General features: G+C 40.3%; 1 protein-coding gene across 3 annotated transcripts; it reads left to right on the top strand.

Annotated features, from left to right (window-relative positions):
• The first annotated feature begins 348 nt into the window (after positions 1-348).
• Positions 349-19895, top strand: UBE2U (ubiquitin conjugating enzyme E2 U). Of its 3 annotated transcripts, none has more exons than XM_074961597.1 (10): positions 355-779; positions 1903-1984; positions 3479-3571; positions 5731-5828; positions 6953-7079; positions 8537-8618; positions 11401-11486; positions 12594-12678; positions 17645-17760; positions 18945-19895. In XM_074961597.1, exons 1-10 carry the CDS (start codon positions 714-716, stop codon positions 19067-19069), a joined length of 960 nt encoding a protein of 319 aa, XP_074817698.1. In that variant the 5' UTR covers positions 355-713; the 3' UTR covers positions 19070-19895. The 3 variants fall into 3 exon arrangements, with proteins under 3 accessions (XP_074817699.1, XP_074817698.1, XP_074817697.1); XM_074961596.1 differs by having other exon boundaries at positions 357-779; positions 11398-11486; XM_074961598.1 differs by lacking the exons at positions 11401-11486; positions 12594-12678 and having other exon boundaries at positions 349-779.
• Positions 19896-20110: the final 215 nt, after the last annotated feature.

Raw genomic sequence — 20110 nt, 5'->3', positions numbered from 1 at the left:
AACTTGCGGATGCTGCAAACAAACCGTCCCAGCCTGCCAGCGGATTTCCCTGACGGGCCGCGTGCCAAAGGTTGCCGACCCCTCCTCTAGAGTCATGGCTTGGCCTCTAAGCTTTGCCTCTAGTGTCATGGCAGCTGCAGCCAGGGGGAACTGTCTTTTTTAAGTGCTGGGTGAAAGGCCACTTGTGATTGGGGCAAGCCGATTAATGAACTAAGACCTCCTGTGATTGGCTGGGCGGGAAACAAAGCCATAGCCTTTCCAGCTGCGCAGACCAAGGAATCTGTTGCTGGGTAACACTATACACAGAGTCCAGCCTATTCCTTGTACCTCTGCTATGTGCTGCGGGGGCTCCCAGCTGCCCTGGCGCTCCTCCTCCGATAGACACTGTCCAGCCATATAAGAAAATTCAGTGGATCAGGAATAAGCTCCTTATCTGGGTTTGTTTAGCCTCTGCTACTAAGCATTCACCAGCTCCGTGTGGTGCTTTTAGCTCTGACTGACCCCTTTGGATTTCAGCTCAGGGCCATTAGCCTCTTTAAACTCCATGCAAACCCTTTAGAAATTATGTGCACAAGCCACTAACCGCTGTGAGGCAGGAATTAGAGTGGGAGGATCACCTGCCCTTTTGCAAGAGGACAGCTTCTGTGAAGCAAGAACTATATTGTGAGGGGAAGGCAAGAGAGAAAGAGGCCTGCGCAAGTTCTCTTATTGCTATGCACTCCAGAGCTTACTTCTTGTTGGAAAGAGAGTATCTGGAGTATAAAGAAGCCAACATTTTTGTGAGTAGTATCTTTGTATATTTTCCAATATCTAAGCTGGGTATAACCCATTAACATGCAACTGGCATCTTTTTTACATCCTGCGTCTGGCTTTCCCCCATTTTGTGTTAGCATCCCTTCCCACACCCCTCCTCAACAAAAGAAGTAAAACCACAAATTATGTACAGAGTACGTATCTAGAGTCTTGTCCAGAATTGCACTTGGGTGGGCAGCCAGTCCCACCCCTTGCACCACTGCATCTGCATTTCTATTTTTATCAAGCTAGCTTGATCAGAGCTAGTGCAGGTATGTCTATTTGAGCTGGAACCTACACCTTCTAGCTCCAGTGTAGACATATAATTCTTGAGTGGTGGTTGTTGTGATTTTTTGGCAGGGGGAGGAGGGTTAACCCTACTAGCTTTCATTTTCAAAGTTAGTTCCACAGATCATCAGATGAAATTTAATGAACTATAACTGTACATGGTTTCATAATAGTGGAGCTTTATTCTTTTGGGATTTCATTGGTAATTAGAGGAAGTGTAATAAGAATCCAAATGGACAACTGATATTGCAGTCCCCATATGCATGCAAAAATCCCACTGACTTCTGGTTAGCGTCACATGGTTTTTTAAGTGCCCCATTTGTATTTCTCCAGTGTGCACACAAAACCCTTAAGGGAACTTGGGAAAGGAATTTTGGTGTCAGAGTCCATGTGGCAAGTGAACTACTTAACAAAAATTTAAAACAAAATATTTGTGTCGACTGGCTGGCTCTGGGACTGATAACTAGTCCAAATCCAGTGCTAGCTGATGATGCTTGGCAGTTTTATTTTCATAAAAATATAATCTCTGTAGCAATATGCTATATTTCCTACCCATCCACCCTTCCCAAAAAAGCCAGGTTGAAAAGGACTATGACCACATTACATATATATGCTTATTTTTGTTAGGTTTCATAAGAATCCTTCATGTTTCCACATAGTATTTTCATGCATCCAAAGGTCTCAAAGTCCTTTAGAAACATTAATTAACTAATTCTCACAACTCTTAATTTTAACTTGAAAAGTAAGCAGGTATTTTTTTAAGGGAACATGTCAAGTTCATCACGTTCCACACTTTATCTTCTTTTTGTACCTTTGTTTTAGGGCATCTTTGTCACTCCTATAAAGGATAATTTGCTAGAATGGCTAGCCGAAGTCCAGGGACTCAAGGATTCTCTCTGGGAAGGTAACATATAAAGATTTTACCATACCATGTGATTTTATAAGTGTTGTGTGTGTAATGTTATGTCTATCCTTCCATCCTTCTGGCTATTTTAAAAAATTGATAATGCAAACAGTTTTAAGAAAGCATACAGAACTTGACTGGCTTTTCATTATTAGCTGCACATTTGTTTTTAGTACCCCTCCATGACTACATTAACACTTTGTAAATTATGTTTGTTGTTATTCAATGTACAACTATGTGAATATTTTACAAAATAAGGGATGGAATTTTCATAGGAGGCACTGAATTTCAAATCCCAGCCAAGAGATCTGTGTCTCAGGAAATCACTAATAACCACTTTATCTGTAGATGGTTGACTCTTACTCATCACAGGTAGAGTAAGTAGTGACTGAAAGTTCTTACCCTCTGACAGCAGTTTGGTGGCCACAGTCCCATCCTATTAAACAACCTGTCCACATTAAAAAAAAAAAAAAAAGAAACAAAAAACTCTACTGTTTTTGGTCCTAACTGACTTCCTTTAAGGCTGTTGATAGAGGGTTCAGGCTTACAAGGTGCTGAGCTACTGAACAGTGCTATTTTACAGGGGTGTTCAGCACCTTACAAAATAGAGCCCAGAATAAAGAAGGAGTCTAACCTCCTCACTCATCCCTAGCCATGGTCCTTACAAGACAACGCTGAGGTACACTTATGTGGTAGTGTGGGGAAGCTTACCCTGTGTCAGGACTGGATTGAGGCAATCATGAGCCCTAGGCAACCATGACATGGGGCTCCCTGTGGCTTCATTCCCACAGTCTGGCCCCCATACCATGACCCTTCCCCCGACCTTGAGAGATTAAAGAAGGGATATGAAACGCCCTTTTCTCCCCAGGAGAAGCATCAGGGGCCCTCACACTTATTAATGGTAGCAGGGTATCCCCAGAACTCAGTGACTCCATCTTGAGATGCATCAAGCAGTTTCCACTTCTCAGGCTGTCTGCAGCGGTTACAGTCAGGTCATGTTTTCAAGGGTTTCTTTGCAACCCTTCGAAGAGTAGAAACTTACTTTTTTAACAAATAAAAGCTGAATCCAGGATGTAATCCCGTAAGTCCAGGAACTGGGACCCTAGGAGTAGGTTTAGAGTGTTTCTGCCTTATTCCAGCCCTGCTGTGCCTTGGCACATCAAGTACCTGTTCTGTGAATTGATTTCAGCTTCCAGACCTGTTCATATGACACTCTTCAATGGCACTAAATTCAACTGATGATGATAATCCAGCAATCCAGTAAGTATATGTATTATTAGAGATAGTTTAAATAAGCATTTTCATCTAATGTGAAGCATCCTGCTTCACCTGTTGTTTTCCAGAGCTTGTTAACATTAGCACAAGGAACACAACTTTCAAAAACAAAACAAAAAACCTATAATAGCAAAGCCTTCATTGGACAAATGCAACACAGGTGTGCTTGTTAAATACAAGATAGTACATTAGTTAATGCCAATCTCTTTCTCATAATAGGGGCTGTTCTCCAGCTGTCAATAAAGTACACTGAAGAGTACAATAGTGTCCCTCCAACTGTTATGTTCAACACCATTCCATTCCATCCCAATGGTAAGGACCACGTGAGAAATTGTTTGATCATATAGTTAGATATTTCAGATACTTGTTTAGCTTGACTTTTATTTCCTGTACTATCGTTGCTCCAACAGAAACCTTGTTCAACCCCTCCCAACAACTCTGTGCAATTTTCAGGCCGGGAATTCATAAACCATGTCTAAACCATGCATTTGAATGCTCAGGTTGTCCCACAGGTGCATAAATCTCCATTTTCATGCCTCAATGCCCAAATGCAGGATTCATTGATTAAATGCAGGATCTGGGTCTTATTAAGACTCATCTGTTTGAAAACTGGGCTGTCTCTGGGCTCAGCATGCCCTTAGGGACAACGAAAGCACATGTCCCTTCCTAGAGAGTGTCTGCTGCTGCAGCAGGAGCTCCCTCTTCCCCTGTGTCCTGCATAACTTCCCATCCTGCACAAAGTGAAATGCAAGAAAGAAGTCTACATAGCCAAAGGCTATGTTAATAAAAGCTGAGCAGACATATAGGATCATAGCTCACATTTGCCAAGCATTACAGCGCCCAGCCAGTACCTGGAACAAAGTTGTTTAAATTCCCCTATACAGTTTTATTGTAATACAGCACATCACTCTGACCAGAAGAGGTCCCCTCCACAGCACTGACAAGTTGGCTCTTCACCTGGGTTTTGGTGGTATCTCTGGTGCTCTCTGCCTTAGGATTTGGTGTACCAAAGAGATCTTGGCTGCCTAGGGGAATAGCCTCCTGGATGGGTTTGTGGTCATTTTAATGCCTTCCGATGCCTTGGCCAAACTGTCCAGAACCCTATGATGGGATTCACAGATAGTGTCCTCATCAAAAATCTAGTACAGCTCCTCATAGTAAGGGCAGGTACCGAGAGCACTACCAGAGGTCCTGTTTGTGTCCCTAGTGGTGTAGTAACTCTGCTGCAGCTCCTTCGCTTTAGCACAACACTGGGCTTTGTCCTGTGAGTGCCCCTTCTCCCACTCTTGCTCTGATGGCCACTTGTAAATCAGTGTAAAACAGTGACTGCTGTTAAAATGGGACTGGACATGTCCCTGTCCCCACAGGGCAAGGAGATCCAGGACTTCTAGACAGGCCCACTCAGAAGCACAATGTATGGCTGCCATAATGGGTATGGGACTCTGGGTGTGTGAACTTGCTACAAGCTGAAATTGTAAAGGGGTGCATCCAGGTGTGTGCCAGCATTTAAAAAGAGGTGACGTCCGGTCAAGCTAAGCCCTGAAGCAGTAGAGGACACACTGGTAAACAGATGTGAAGCAGTGCAGTTTGGGATGGCAGTGGGAGGACTGCCAGAAGTAGTGGGTTTATGCAGAATCGAGATGTGTCCACACAAATCTTATACTAGTATAACTCATTTTGAAATAGTTATCCTGCTTTCAAAACAGATTAAGGAAAATGGGATAAAATGCCAGATAAATCAAAACTAGAATTTTTCTATGTGGACTTGTGGCAGTGTGTGCCAAAAAGACTGAAACTGTACAGAAAAAACTTTCCCATGTAGATAAGCCCTTAAGATTGCACAGGTAACCATACATCTGGCATTTCCTAATTTTTGAATGCTTGACTTTGCAATGTAAATGTTCTTTTAACATACTTTTTTATGTTATTTCAATAATAAACTTTGACAGACAGAATTTTTTGTGGCCAGCTTTAGTCCTGGAAACTCATACACTTTACAAATTAGGGGCCAAATACTAGCCTCAGTGATACCTTTGAATCCCCAGTGAAAGGATACATTGGTGCTACTCAAGAGAGTTTAGCCCACAGTTTGATACTTTGGTGATTCAGTGCACTTCAGAAATAGAAAGCAAATAGCTATGATGATCAATGTAAATCTGTATTATTGTTTAGTATGTGAATTGCAGCTATGCCAAAGGCTCGACTCAGAGTTTTGGCCCTGTTGTACAGACACCATACAAACACAAAGTAAGAGTAATCTAACTGAACAATCAGAGGGAGTGTGGAAGGGAGGACAAGCTGTGACAATAATAGGAACATCCGGTTACCTTGATTTGCCCTGTGCAACACCTGGGTAGTCTGAGTAATTTAAAGCTATAAATAAAACAGTAACTCTCCCTCGTTCCTCTAGCATACAACAGCCATGTCGCTGAACTCTTTTGAAGTTACACAACTGTTTTTTTTCAACACAGTGGATCAACACTCGGGGAGACCTTGTATAGATTTTCTAGAAAACCCTAAAGAGTGGAATGGAAAGTTAACGATGAGTAGCATTTTACTCGCTGTCCAGGTAAGAAAAGGGTATTGTAAACTACTGACTTTAAATCTCTTTCATAAAAGAAAATACTAAAATGTACTTTACTTATATAGTAGGGATTTCAAACTTGCAGACTGATTGTGTGATGCAGGATTATTCATTTGGTTTAAAATTAAAAATGCAAATGGCTGGATGACTTCAGAGCCACAGCAAATATATTCTGTGGAACATCTTTTTTTTAATGTTTACTTTATTTTTACTTCGGTATTTGTTCCCTGGTGTCTCATTTGGCAGCACATTACTTCTGAGTAAGACAGATAGATAAATGAATGAGTATGATTGAAGCTGTTGCCAGTGCTAAATATTTTTGACCAGTAGCTACTTTGATCTTTTGGATTTATGCTTTCTTATCTTGAGTAAGCCACTGCTCAAGACATGTGTACTCTGCCTGATTCGCTGTACTTTAAAAAATACTTTTAAAATGCTGATAGCTCTACTTTTAAATTCCTGAATTATCTCATGGTCAAAGTCTTGATCACGAGTGTTGGCATAGGTCTTGAGATTCGTGAGTAACTCAAAGCAGCTACCTTCATTTTTAACACACAGGCCTTAATGTTTCAAATTTACTGCCTTTTCTTCCAAGAAAAAAATTCATACAGCTTTCTCCTTGGAGCAAGTCCTACCCCTTTTTAATGTCTTTCCCATCACTATGAAGGATATCCTGCCCTCTACTCATGACTGAAAATGGCCCCCAGATGTATGCGTGATTTTTGTGGACACCCTAGTATTGGTTATGAGTAAAACAAATGGCAGTCATGTATCATTCATGGCTGTCTGCTTGGAATTACACAAAAACCTGAGAGAAAACAGGAAGAAGAGAGCATAGGTTATGACCATGTAGCCCTTTTTTAAGGAAATCAAAATGAAGGGCCCAATCTCAATCGTAACAAAGCACAAAGCAGCCTCGTTTTTGCTTTGAATTTAACATACCAGTATGATTGTTATTAATTCATTGTAAAACTATGAAATCAACAATTTTGATGGATTATGTGTTCTGAGAAGAATAGATGTTTTAGAGACCAATATGTACTCTCCCTCCCTCTCTCTCTCTCTCTGTATGTGTGTGTGTGTGTGTGCATGTTTATACCTTTATACAGGTCATGCTTTCTAATCCAGAACTGGAAAATGCAGTGAATGTGGAAGCAGCAGAAATGCTGAAAAACAACATATCCTTGTACAGACAAATGGTTATACAATGTGTTAGAACTAGCCAGCACCTAGAAGGTAATACTGTACTTGTTTTGTTATTACCCATAAATATAGTCTTGTTTCTTTTAAAACTCCTTCTTTAAAAAACAGTTTATTGTATGCACAACAGTAAATTTATACTAGTATGACTGATAATTTAATGTCAACAAACACCAGTTAGTGTTTTGAAAGGGAATATGCTGGGCCAAATTCGGAGCGAATGTAAGTGGTCCTGTAAATTACACGTTGGTGAGTGAGAACCAGTGTAATTTACATAATGATATTAGGGAATGTCAGATTTGTTGCAGGAAAAGTAAGTAAGAGGAAGGGTGTTAGATGAATCAGGGAGCCAGAGAGCAGAAATACTGCTATCCTTTTCATGACTTGCCTGCCTAATATGAATTGTACTTGCCTTGTAAATCTTCAGTGTGCTATGGTTATGCTATACAATGACTACCCTGAAAAAGCAACTACAACTAGGGTATAAATTGGGGCAGAATTTGGGTCAATGTATTTCATGTTGTTGGTGCAAGCAGAGGAAGTGGCAGATATGAAAGGTTAGTACTGTGGCTGTACTTGCTCTCACTGAGCCAAATTCCAGCCGACTCTGACCACTTTATGCCACTCAGGTGCCACAAAGTGGCTGTATTCTGGCAATAATGGGTTGGTTCCTAGAGGAGAATTTGCCTGTTGCAAAGGACCTTCCTGCTGGCACAAAGTCATCAGAATCTGCTGCTGTGCCAGCTGCCTACCCAAACCTCCGGAGTGTAAGTCTTATGTCCAACTGAAATGAGTTCCTCACCTACCGGCATATAGCCAGGAATTGTGTCATTGTTGGGCCAAGTGATATTTTGGTTGGACCTAGTCAATGACATTTATTCCAGGAGATTATACATATTTTAGGTCATTTATTATTTTAGTAGTATAGGGAAACCAATAAACTCTTTCTAGAATACACTAGACTGTTTTTATTTTGCATTTATTTCTATAGTGCTAGAGTTGTGCATGACGTTACTATTGAAATAATTCTCAGGTTAAATTTCAAGCTAACATACAGCGCCCGGTTCTCTTCCTAATTCAGGTCCCTTTGCACCACTCCAGAATCTGACTGTATCTGGTCACCTGTGAATTCCCTTAGTGTTAGGGTTTGAAGCTAGTGTATTGAGTTCCTACCCCATCCCTATCTCCAGGAACTAGCATTTAGGGTGAGTCTAGCACAATAGGGGGGACGGCTGCACTCCTTTTGGCTGCTGTTATTAATGAAAGGGACAGGAGGAGTGGTGCACATGCAGAGGGGAATCAAACCCGGTATCTGTACCATAGTGCAGATGTGATGGGTTGTTAATTGTATGAGTACTGGGGGGGAATATAGGACCAGATCTTTATCTGATATAAATCAACATAGCTCCATTGAAGTCAATGGAACTGAACCAATTTACAGGCTCTGAGTCATAAAGTTTTTTTTTTTTAAATGTTCATCTTCTCCTTTGCAGACCTTTCTAGCACTGGGAAAGTTTGTGCTTCTTCTCCGAAGTATTACTTGCCATCTGAAGCATCTTCTCGGGGCCATGTCAGGTAACAAGTTATGATGAACTAAGAAATCTTGGCCGCACTGAAGCCAATGAGAGTTTTGCATGTGACTTTAGTAGGGCCAGGATTTCACCCCTATTGTGCTAGACTCACCCTAAATGCTATTATGGATCAATCAACATATTATGGATCAATCCCACCTTCTTTGGACACCCAGGGCTTCCACTGACTGAAGTGAAAGTTCTGGGTCTGGAATGGAAGGAATTAAGTGTCAAGCTCCATAATGGAATCATTTCCTTTTCAGGATATAGCTTTAAATATTGGTAAAAGCAAAACACCTCTGAAGAGCTGCTTTTGACATTTTACAGGACCTCAAAGGCTAGGGTGTGGCAGGAGGACACTGGATAGATAAAAATAATGGTGGTCACTGAGCTCAAAGGTCCATGTTTTCTCACAGGCTGGTTTCCTCCCTCTGAACTTCACTATTGCCTCCTGAATGTCTGACAGCAATGGGATTGCAGCAGTTTTCCTGGTTCACACGTACAATTATCTCTTGTTATCTATAAAACTATATAGAATTACATAGACCGATTTGTTTTATTTGACTTTTTTGAGGATTAAATTGTAAAGGTATCTTTATTGAAACAAGAGCACCTAGCACAAGACAATACAGTACATAATGAAGAGCCAAGCAAGACAATAAATTTGTGGTGTTCCACGTCCATGTATTCCAAAAGGTGATGCCATTGGGTCGGATTCTCAAAAGCACTCAGTGTTGGCCTAAATGCTCTCGTGGAGGGTTTGTCTACATTGTGCTTTAGTCCACACCAGAGGGGTATACATTTTAGTCCACACTAGCATGTTGCACACTAACTGGCCTATGTGGACCCTGCTGGTACGCACTAGATGTTCCCTACTGCATGTTAACATATTACTGTTTGAAATGAGACTACATTAACATATACTAGGGATCATCTAGTGCAAGGGTCGGCAACCTTTCAGAAGTGGTGGGCCGAGTCTACATTTGTTCACTCTAATTTAAGGTTTCGCGTGCCAGTGATACATTTTAACATTTTTAGAAGGTCTCCTTCTATAAGTCTTTAACATATAACTAAACTGTTGTTGTATGTAAAGTAAATAGGGTTTTTAAAATGTTTAAGAAGCTTCATTTAAAATTAAAATAAAATGCAGAGCCCCCCCGGACCGGTGGCCAGGACCCAGGCAGTGTGAGTGCCGCTGAAAATCAGCTCGCGTGCTGCCTTTGGCTCGCGGGCCATAGGTTGCCTACCCCGAAGATAGCGCATGCCAGCATGGTCCACATAGGCCAGTTAGTGCATGACACATAGTGTGAACTAAAATTTACACCCCTCTGGTGCAGACTAAAGCAACATGTAGACAAGCCCTAACACAAAGGGTAAAACTCCACTGATTTCAGTGGGGGCAGAGGTAGGCCGACACTGGGTGTCTGAAAGTTAGTAGTGGTAGTCGTATTGTGGTAGCATCTGCAAGCCCCACTCCTGGACCAAGACCCTAATGTGGTAGGTGTGGTATAGAGGTAGAACAAAAAAGACAGTCCCTGCCCCACAGAGCTAATAATCTAGGGAAAATCACCTCCACCATGTTAAAATGAGTTTACTTAGCTACCCAAACAATTGTGCTTAAACATGTAATGGCAAGAGAGATAATACATTTCAAAAGGCTAATTGATATTCATAATTTTGAACAAAATAATGTATTGTGAAGATATATTCGTATAAGGTCGCAACCAACTTTTCTTTTTCTATTTTTTGGCCTTAACCCCCTCTTCTAAATGCCTCATGTGAAACCTCTGTAGTTGATGTCTAGTATAAATGGTCTTTGACCAGATTTTTGGGCCAGAATGAAGTGGTCTGACGTACTGTTTCTGAGATACGTCACCAGCAAAAAGGATGTATATTTCTCTTTTTCAAAATTTCTTTTCATGTTTTTTATGCCACGTTATTTCTGAGGCAGCTGGGCCATGAAACCCTACACTTGTCTTTATTCTAGAGTCTGTATAGAGATTTGGGGTGAAATCCTGACTCCATTGAAGTCCATGCTAAAACTCCCATTGAGTTGAATGGGGCCAGGATTTCACCTCTTGAGCTTAATCCTTGGTATAGATGAGGGGGTGGAGCTGGCTGGGGACTGTATTAGCCTTGGTGCAAGTTAGAGTGAGCACAAAGTTTAACTGGGAGGAGAATTTGGTCAAGTGTGAGTGTGAATAAACCAGACAGTAATACAATTAATAGTCGGAAAATGCAATATTGAAATAACAACTTTGCTTCATTTATATTGAATATATGTGTAATAGTTTTGAGACTAAAGATATAGCCATAAAACATATAAAGAGGATTTTAAAAAACTCTCTCCTGTGTTGTTTGTTGGTGAGTTATGATAGCTATTTTAGAAGGTATATATTCCTGTTAGCTATATATTCCCTTAACCAGATCTGCTTTATAAATAATCAGAAAATTGGTTCTTTTCTGCTAAACTAATCCCTGGAAGGGGCTGTGGGGGAGAGGGGGGCAGACTATGAAAATAATCCATCTGGTTGTCTCATAAACCCGTAACATGTAAACATAGCTAAAACGTCTTTAAAATATTAGTGTTTGCTCTTGTTTAAGATGGCTGCTTTACACACTAGTGACTCTATTTCTCTGTCATTTGCAAGCAGCCAGTAATGCAATAATTTAAAACCCTTTTTATTCATTCTGTTGTTTTGTGGAAGGTTATACATGAAAATCTTTGTTTACTACCAAATTGTCTGATCACCAGAAACTTTACTATGCATTTATATTTTCAGAAGGATTACAACCATTTCGTTTGAAGATTACCACAGGATGTGGTCAGGAATAGCCACATCAAAAGCAGCAGAACATTTTAAAGCCCCATGTAAGATGATATGCCTGATTTAGTAAAATTAAACATAATGGCCCTGATTCTTCTCTCCTGCAGGATTTACACTAGTGTACAACTTTGACTTCAGTGGCATTGTTCCTGATGGTGAGATCAGAATCAAGCTGTAATATCTTAAGCATCCACAAATTAGGGTCAGATCCTCAGGTGATGTAAATTGACATAGCTGTAATGATTTCAGTAGAGCTATGTCAGTTTACACCAGTTGAAGATCAGGCCCTTATTCTTATTTATTGTTGAATTGTCCTAGGAGTCCCAGTCATGGAATCTGCCTAGCACAGCAGGTCCAATGTACAAACATGGAAGAAAAAGAGGGTCTCTGCCCCCAAGAATTTACAATCTAAGTAAGTTCTTGTTAGGAAGTTTGGAAACCTAGGTTTGTACGGAAGAAAACGTATTAAGGAGTCATTAGTGAAGTGTATACAATTATGACGAGTAGGAAAATGTTTGGGAGGATGATAAGATCAAAACAAAACAGATGTGGACCATGGCCAACACATTGCTCTGATGATAATGCGGTGTTCCACCACTAGAGTCTGTTGTAACTAAGTTACCAGCACACTTGGATGCATGACAGTGTTTTAATAGGATTTTAGGGGGATTACTTATTGGAGTTTCGGTCTGCAGGATCAGGTTTATATTGTTATTTATTATATATTCTATTCCAAAGAAATGTGTATCATATAATCACCATTTTATGTTCATGCATTTCAGTGGTAATTCTTGTCCTATTTTGTTGTTTTATTCGTAATACTTTAAAAATGCACATATAGTGTTGCTATCCACCTAAGACAAGAGATCAAAATTTGCTCTCAATTACACTAGTGTTTATTGGAGTAACTCTACTGAGTTTCATGGAATTACTTCAAATTTACCCCATTTTAACTGAGGTCAGAGTTGTTAGTGGTTTAAGTCATGATTCCATTGACTCTCATTGACTTTAATAGTGCAGGATTCTGCTATAAACTTCTCTAAGTGACGCATATACTTGTACTAATCTGATATTTACTATTTCTTTGGGGAATGTGATGACTGGTGCATCTTTTTCTCTAACTGTAACTTTCTGTAATTATGCCATTATAGTGTTTGAAGATCCAGCATTTATAGGGAACTGTTATGGCTGGAAGGCAAAAAATGTGAAAGAAACAGGAGAATGGGATGAGAATTCGTAAGTGTCTTAAATCCACTGAGCTTAAATTGTTATACATTTAGGCCCAGGGTCTTTGCATATGCAATGGCAACATTTGAACTGTAGTGCTTTTGTTATCGTTTCAGGCTGTCCATATTGGTACCCTATAAAATGTTACCAGATGGTTGATAATTGTTCTGAATGGTGTCTTTGATTTTGAGGTTTAGGGCCAAATCCCACCCTGTGTTGTGTGGATGGTCTGAGGGTAGAGGGCATTGGGAACAGAAGCAGTGTAGGATTCCCACCGACTAGTGACCAAGAAAGTTGTAGGACAGGGCTCTACTAGAATGGATGCATGCTGCTTTTTTATGGACCAGCAGTAAGGTGAGCCTCTTGAGCACCAGAATGACTCTGGGACTCACACAGGTTCTCCACCGCTTCCTTCCACCCTGCCAAACACAGCTCAGGCACGTAAAGTCAGCTGAGGATCTGGGCCGAGGCCCTTACATTTTGAGTGCCTACTCTCATTTCACTCTAAGTTCCCCTGTGACTGAAGCCCTGTTTCCCAGCAGCGTTTGTAAGGAAAAGGCAAAGCAAAATGCAAGGTCATTGTGCTGCTCTGTAATCTTTCAGATCAAACTGGACTTTCTCACTCTTTTTTATTGCTGCTGAACCTTTACAACAGGCCAAAAAGTTAGGAACCGCTTTTACCGTTCAAGTCCTATTTGCCTTCAGCATGAATTGGAAGAAAATGAATGGGTAATTTCAGGTTGAATTTGAAGGACAGCAAGTTCTTAACCCAAATTAAAAGCTTATTTTTCTTTCTGAAGAAACCTCTAAAATATAAGGTTAATTTTCATTTGACATGACTTCCTTGTTTTATTTCCTTCAACAGAACTCCTTTGTTTTCTATGTTTGATAATTGTTTCATTATGTAGTGCCACAGCATCCTACATGACCCAAGAAAATATTCAGAAAAACCAGGAACGTGTCCTTTTAAACTCATCTGTCCATTTTTGCATATGGCTCAACAGTCAGGAGTTGTTTCAGAAAGCTGTCTTTTTCACTGTCAAGCATAGCACATTTTTCATGTTAGTTTCATTGGAGCTGGAAAGGAAATTACTGTGTGGTTTTTCTGGGGGGGGGGGGGAGTGGGTAGAGGAGGGAACCTATTGGTTTGAAATAGCCACATCTCACTGCCCTCTGGTGGTAGGAGACCATGTACTTTTAACAGGTTTTTTTGTCTTTTTGAACTTCTGGGTTTGATTAATCAAAGGCAGGTTCAAATGCCCGGAACCAGGTTCAAACAGAGTTACCTCTCATACGGTATTCTTTCCCCAATTGCAAACAGCTCACAAAACATGTTCATGCTTTAAAGCTTGCAATATGTCCTTCACTCGTAGCATTGGGTAGGGAAGTAAGAGGCCAAATTTTCTGACATCAGTGCAGAAACAACCTTAATTGTTGGCTATATAATAATATAGTTGACGTTTTCTTATTAAAGTTGTAACTCATTCATAAAACATAAAATAGATTGCAACACAGTTTGCTTTTGTATAACACTATTCATATAAAAGGATTACAAGATGTTTCACAGCTGATTATGTACATTCATTTACTACACTAGTGTGTATGTAATTAGTGTTGAGTCAAATTCAGCTCTCAGTTACACCAGTAAAAATCTGGACTAACTCTGCTGAGCCTATGATTTACCCTGAAGTAGCAAATAGCTGAATGTGGCACATCATTGTTAGATGAGATAGTTGCCAATTTTGGTCAGATGAATTCCTGGAGGTTTCATCACATGATATACTTTTTAATTAAAGATTAATCTTTAATTCCTGGAGGCTCCAGGACAATCTTGGAGGGTTAGCAACCCATAGGGCAGAGATACAGAGAGAATGGTTGGTCACAAGGGACACCCAGGTACACGATATGTTGTTTATAATTTTAGTGAAGTTATAAAATCATAGGCCAGAAAGCAGAGGTGGATCTTGAAATGGCATTGAAAGCAGCCAGAGAGTCAGATAAATGGATAAATCTTCTGATAGTGGGAGAAGGAAGATAGTGTGCAGGGACAAAATGGGTGAACAGTAAAGAATTAGTATCTGGAGGGCACATGGAAAGGCCTGGAATGTTGGAGGATCTTGAAAATTAATGGTTAGGTTTTATGTCAGAGTGAAGTTTTCTGAAGATGAGAATAAAAGGAATAAAGAAGTTCCCCAGCACACAGCTATAGTACTTGTTCAGCAAAGTACTTGAGCACAAGCTTTCAGCTGAAGATCTCAAAGTGCTTTACTAATTAATGCAGCTGCACAATTCCCCTGTGTGGCAGGTAACTCCATTACCTTCATTTTGTACATGAGGAAACTGAGGAAGCGGAGAGGTTAAGTGACTTAATGTGGTAATGAATGTGTAAAGATTGATCCTTTTGTATTTTTTCTCCTCTGATGTGAAAAGGCATTCAAATCATGTAGACTAACTGAGCACCATTTCCTTTTTAAAATTCACTACTGCTGGGTTACTTCGAAAGAAAAAGTACATAAAGCGAATACACTTCTACATTTTTTTTAACTCTTCCTACCCCTGAAAACAGTGGTGCAATTTTATTTATCAAAAGCTAAAACCTTGTTTGCCACCTTCTGGCTGGAAAGAGAATGCATTGAACAAATGTTCTTTTTATGGCACCTTAGAGACTAACCAATTTATTTGAGCATGAGCTTTCGTGAGCTACAGCTCACGATGAAGTGAGCTGTAGCTCACGATAGCTCATGCTCAAATAAATTGGTTAGTCTCTAAGGTGCCACAAGTACTCCTTTTCTTTTTGCGAATACAGACTAACACGGCTGTTACTCTGAAACCTGTTCTTTTTATGTAGTTGAACTTTCAATTTCATTTTATCAAAGATAAATTAAAAGTCCCATTAACAGCAGCCCATTCTATAGCCTTTTCCCCAATGCAAAGAGATCAAAAATGTTCCGGAAGGTATGAATATATTAAATATTCTCTACCAGCCAAGAGAAAATAACAAGACATTAAAAAAACCATTGGAGTGGCATCCTATTATTCCTATGTTTTAAAGTACATCATACTGTGAATTTAATTACTCCAACAGTCTTCCCTCACACACTTAGTTATATTCTAATGGTGCAGACAGAAAGTGGGGAGGAGTCTGAGACATTAACAATAGTAAACGAATCTTTGAGGCAGAATGTAAGTGTAGGTGTGACGTACCAGGGTTCAATCCAGATTAATGAGTAGCTGTGCCACCCCTGCCGTGTAACCTGGGGTGCCCTGTACAATGCTTTGTGGCTCATTCTAACAGCCTCCAGCACGTAAGTCACTCCCAGCTATGTCTGTGTGTGTGCTGCAGCCGGCTAGCCACACCTTGGCTCTTACCAGCCTTAAAGAACACCAGCCCCAACACACTCCCAATCTCAGATTTTCCCCCAGAAATACATCTTGTACTCCCCAGCCCTCTCCTGGGCAGTGCAAATATACTGAGTCCGTTATTCCTTTAAGGGAATAATATGCACACGACTTGTTACCCCAAATGGAGTTACCCAGGAACTTCAACCTGAACTGACTGTTTTATCTAAAACAGTAAAACAAATTTATTAACACTAGAGAGAGATTTTAAATGAGTACAAGTAATGAGGCATAAAAGTCAGAAATGGTTACCAGGAAAATAAAGGGAAGACATTTACTAACGCCTAAGTTAACAAACTATCTAAGATTCAAGCAAAGTTTCTCACCACATGCTTCAGCAGATTACTGATCAAACTCTCAGGTCAGGACCCCTTCCCCAGAGTCCCATGGTTGCTTCCTTTGTCTCTTCAGGCGCAGTGAATGCGATAGGCAAGGAGAGAGAATAAGGTGCCGGGGTGGGGAGGGGGGGTTGTCCCTCCTTTTATAGTTTCAGTCCCCTCTTGAAAAACATTTCCAGTTGAGACCCATTAGCCAAAGAGTCTATGTGGAAGGATATTTCCTCCTGTTTTTTTCCATCTGTTGGAACTTTCTTTGTTTTCCTTCCTGCTTGATGATTCTGTTACTGCTTAAATGCAAATTAAGCAGAGCATACATTCCTTTGTTTAGGACAGACCTGTTTGCCAACTTCTGTTTGGGCAGTGGTGTGGTGTTTGGAACATGTGTTAACACCATACAGGGGAATCTTATAACTTCACATACAATATTGTCACACATATTTTATCAGGACAATACTGACCAGCAAATTATGAGTTTTCAGATGATATACTGCAAAGCAGACTTTGTACAAAGATTATTACAATAGTTTGCAGGGTTTGAATACAGTGGTGTATTCTGTTCCAGTAAGAAACAGAAACAATTACTTTTTAGAGTTGCACTTAATTCATTTGACATCCTGTTTAAAATGGCAGGCAAGTTTTTTGAATGAGAAGGCTGAAAGGGACATTGTCAGCTTAAAAATTATACCATGTGCTAGAAATTCACATGTTTTTGTACTTGTGTCACAAGTAACACCTCAGTGCACACCAGCTGGTCTACATGGACCAATTAATGCACAACCTGTTAGTATGCTTTAGAAATCACAAACCCCCATAGAGTGCATTACCCGACCAGTGTAGACAAGCTCTCACTTTTACATACATCTATAAGGCTCAATTCTGCAAAGTGCCAAACACTCAGATCCTGATCCAGCAAAGCACTTAAGCACATGGTTAACTTTAATTATGCGAGTAATCCCATTGACTTTAGTGGAACTACTCACATGTTTAAAATTATGCATGTGCTTAAGTGCTTTGCTGGATTAAGGCCAGAGTTACAGAACCATACCGATAATCAGTGTCACTTTCAGGTTCTTGTTTATTACAGCTTCTTAGTGCTTTGCTGACTAGGAATGGGCTTAAGCATGTTTGAAGTTGAGCACATGCTTAAGTGCTCTGTTGATTTGGGCCCTATTTAAGTTAGGTTTAACCAAATTTATGTTTGATAGTATCCATTAATTTACTTCTGTTTCTGCTTACAGATACAATGCTATTGTCTCTCAACTCATCAGAAAGCAGAGGCAGCAAACAATAGATGAGAAACTGATAGAAATTAGGAAAATGGAACAGGACAACAACCTGCTTTACCAAACTCCAGGTAAAGAATCAGTACCATACAATGTAATGTTTCTGATATGTGCACGTAGAACCTGATTTACTGTTCACTTACACTGGTGTAAATCAGAATTAACTCCATTGTATTTTAAAACCAATGTGAAATTTGAATCAGGCCTGAAGAGTGTTGGCATGATGGATCCAATCCTGCTTCTGTTGAGGGTAAAACTCCAGTTGACATTGATGGAGCAGTATCAGGTTCAAGGGCAGAAATTGAGTCTATCAGTATATGCCTGGATTCAAATCTCCTATGCCCTTGTACGGGTTGCAGTTTTTATTCTCTGTTGACCAAAGCATAAATGGAACTTGCATATGAACTTCTGCCCTTCAGTGACAGCTGACCAGGCACCTGATCCAAACCCACTGAAGACAATGGGAATCTTTCCATTCACTTCAATGGATCAGGCTCCAGATGAGAATCAAGTTTACAGGCCTGATTCTCCTGACTTGCTCCAGTGAAAAGTAGGAGTAACTCCACTGAAGTGAGTGAACTTTCACCTGTGTAAAAGAGAGGAGAATCAGACTCTACATTTCTAGGATCAGGAATTAGGTCACATTTTCACTAGTACAAGATACAGGGCTGGCTCTTAATGATGATGTGGAGAGCTGAACCATAGCTGTTATAGTGGGAGTCAAAAGAGCCCTACTGACACAGTCTTTAATACCATGAGTGTGGTGGTGTGAATGGCAGGAAGAACTTGTCACGGGTCCAAGACAGAACATTGCCTTGTCCTGAGCCTGAGTCCCAGTGTAAGATGGGGGAGAAACTCCACATTTGATAGGTTGGGGTTTTCGTTCTAATTCTATGGCAGTTGATTAAAGCAGTTTGTGATATTAGAAGTAGTCCCCGTTTAGATGGGATAGTGGTCAGAGTTAAGGAGAGGCAGACAGAGCTGTATGATAATTGTGGTTTATCACATGATTCTGCAATTTTTTCACATAGATATATGTGATTTATATTATGTGTATATACATATGTACAGTCTCTATATATGCCTAGGAGATATGGATCCAGAAATCAGAGCAAATTAAGATCTGCATTTGAAAAATGAAAAATGTGACTGTGGCTTGTTTTTGAAAGCTTATTTGTACTTACCTGTTGTCTCCTTTCTCTTTATTAATCTGTTCTTCTATGCATATTTCAAACCATCCATGTGACTGGTCCAGAACCAGAAAGTCAAGCAGCAGGTGAAAAGAGACCCCTCAGCAAAGAGGAAGAGCCGTGGGAGAGTGAAGTGGACAATCTAGTAGCCTGGACTAACACTCTTTGTACCAAAGGATTAGAGGATTAAACTGTGAGATCACATATACAGACCCGGAAACACTTTTTTTCTTACCATTTATCAAAGGACTTCTGTACCAGTCCTATGGGGTGAATCCTTAGTTCTCACTCATTCCTTATTCAGGCAAATTCCTATCAGCTTCAATGAGAAGGTGAGTAAAAACTGAGCAGGAATCTCAGTTTCACTTGTGTGAACTAGATTATTCGCTGATACCTGCACCACCACATTGTCTTCAGTGGATTTGCTGCGGAGTTACCGCTTGGATCTTATTACATCTCTCTGTTGGTGCTGCCCAAGACTCTGCAGTGCGCTCTCTTAGTTATGTTCACTCTAGAGGACTTAACGGAGTAAAAAATGGGTTGGTCATTACAGACAGAAGATCTGCTCTCTGTGTGTGTTTGGAGTCGGATCTATTAAGAAGAGACCATTTCTCCATAGTCATTTTTATAGTCAAACCACACTTTAAGGTTCTGTCTTTAAGCACTCAAAAACCAGAAAATGGCAAAGCTGATGTTGCTCTTGTAACCTTAATTCTGACCGTTCATGCTTATGGGTTATGATGCAGCCTTTAATATACATGATCCCTAAACCAATGTTAGCTGAAAAAGGAGTGAATGTTGTACAGCTTCTGGGAAAAAACTTAATGTGCCTCTTAACACTAACTTTCTGGCTTATCAATAGTGGCCTTATCTAGGTTATAAAGGCAGCTCAATTTATGCCTACTAGTCTGGTGGCTAACAGTCTGGTAAATCATAGGTATGTGAAAAAAGAGGGGAAAGATTCATAAAGGAAGAAATAAGGCCTATGGCCTGAATCCATACTACCTAGATTTCAAGACCCAATCAGGTTCTCTTATTTACATCAGCAGGGGCTTTGCTGACTTAGGGACTGCAGAGTCAGGCCCATAGAACCGTCTAGTTTTTACTGGCGCTTACAAAAGTTGTAGATTGTAAACTGCTTGAGCCAGGGACTGTCCTTTTGCTCTGTGTCTGTATAGTGCCTAGTACCAGTCCTGACTGGGGCTTTGAGATACCACTATCATTTAACTAA

This window comes from Natator depressus, chromosome 8 (genome assembly GCF_965152275.1).
Source record: "Natator depressus isolate rNatDep1 chromosome 8, rNatDep2.hap1, whole genome shotgun sequence".
NCBI lineage: Eukaryota > Metazoa > Chordata > Testudines > Cheloniidae > Natator > Natator depressus.
This window is presented reverse-complemented; position numbering and strand designations above follow the sequence as displayed.

Coding starts and splice junctions, on each gene's coding strand:
- UBE2U (XM_074961596.1), top strand. CDS start 714: ATGCACTCCAGAGCTTACTTCTTGTTGGAAAGAGAGTATCTGGAGTAT. Junction 780..1,902: donor ATAAAGAAGCCAACATTTTT/GTGAGTAGTATC, acceptor CCTTTGTTTTAG/GGCATCTTTGTCACTCCTAT. Junction 11,487..12,593: donor AGAACATTTTAAAGCCCCAT/GTAAGATGATAT, acceptor ATGCCATTATAG/TGTTTGAAGATCCAGCATTT.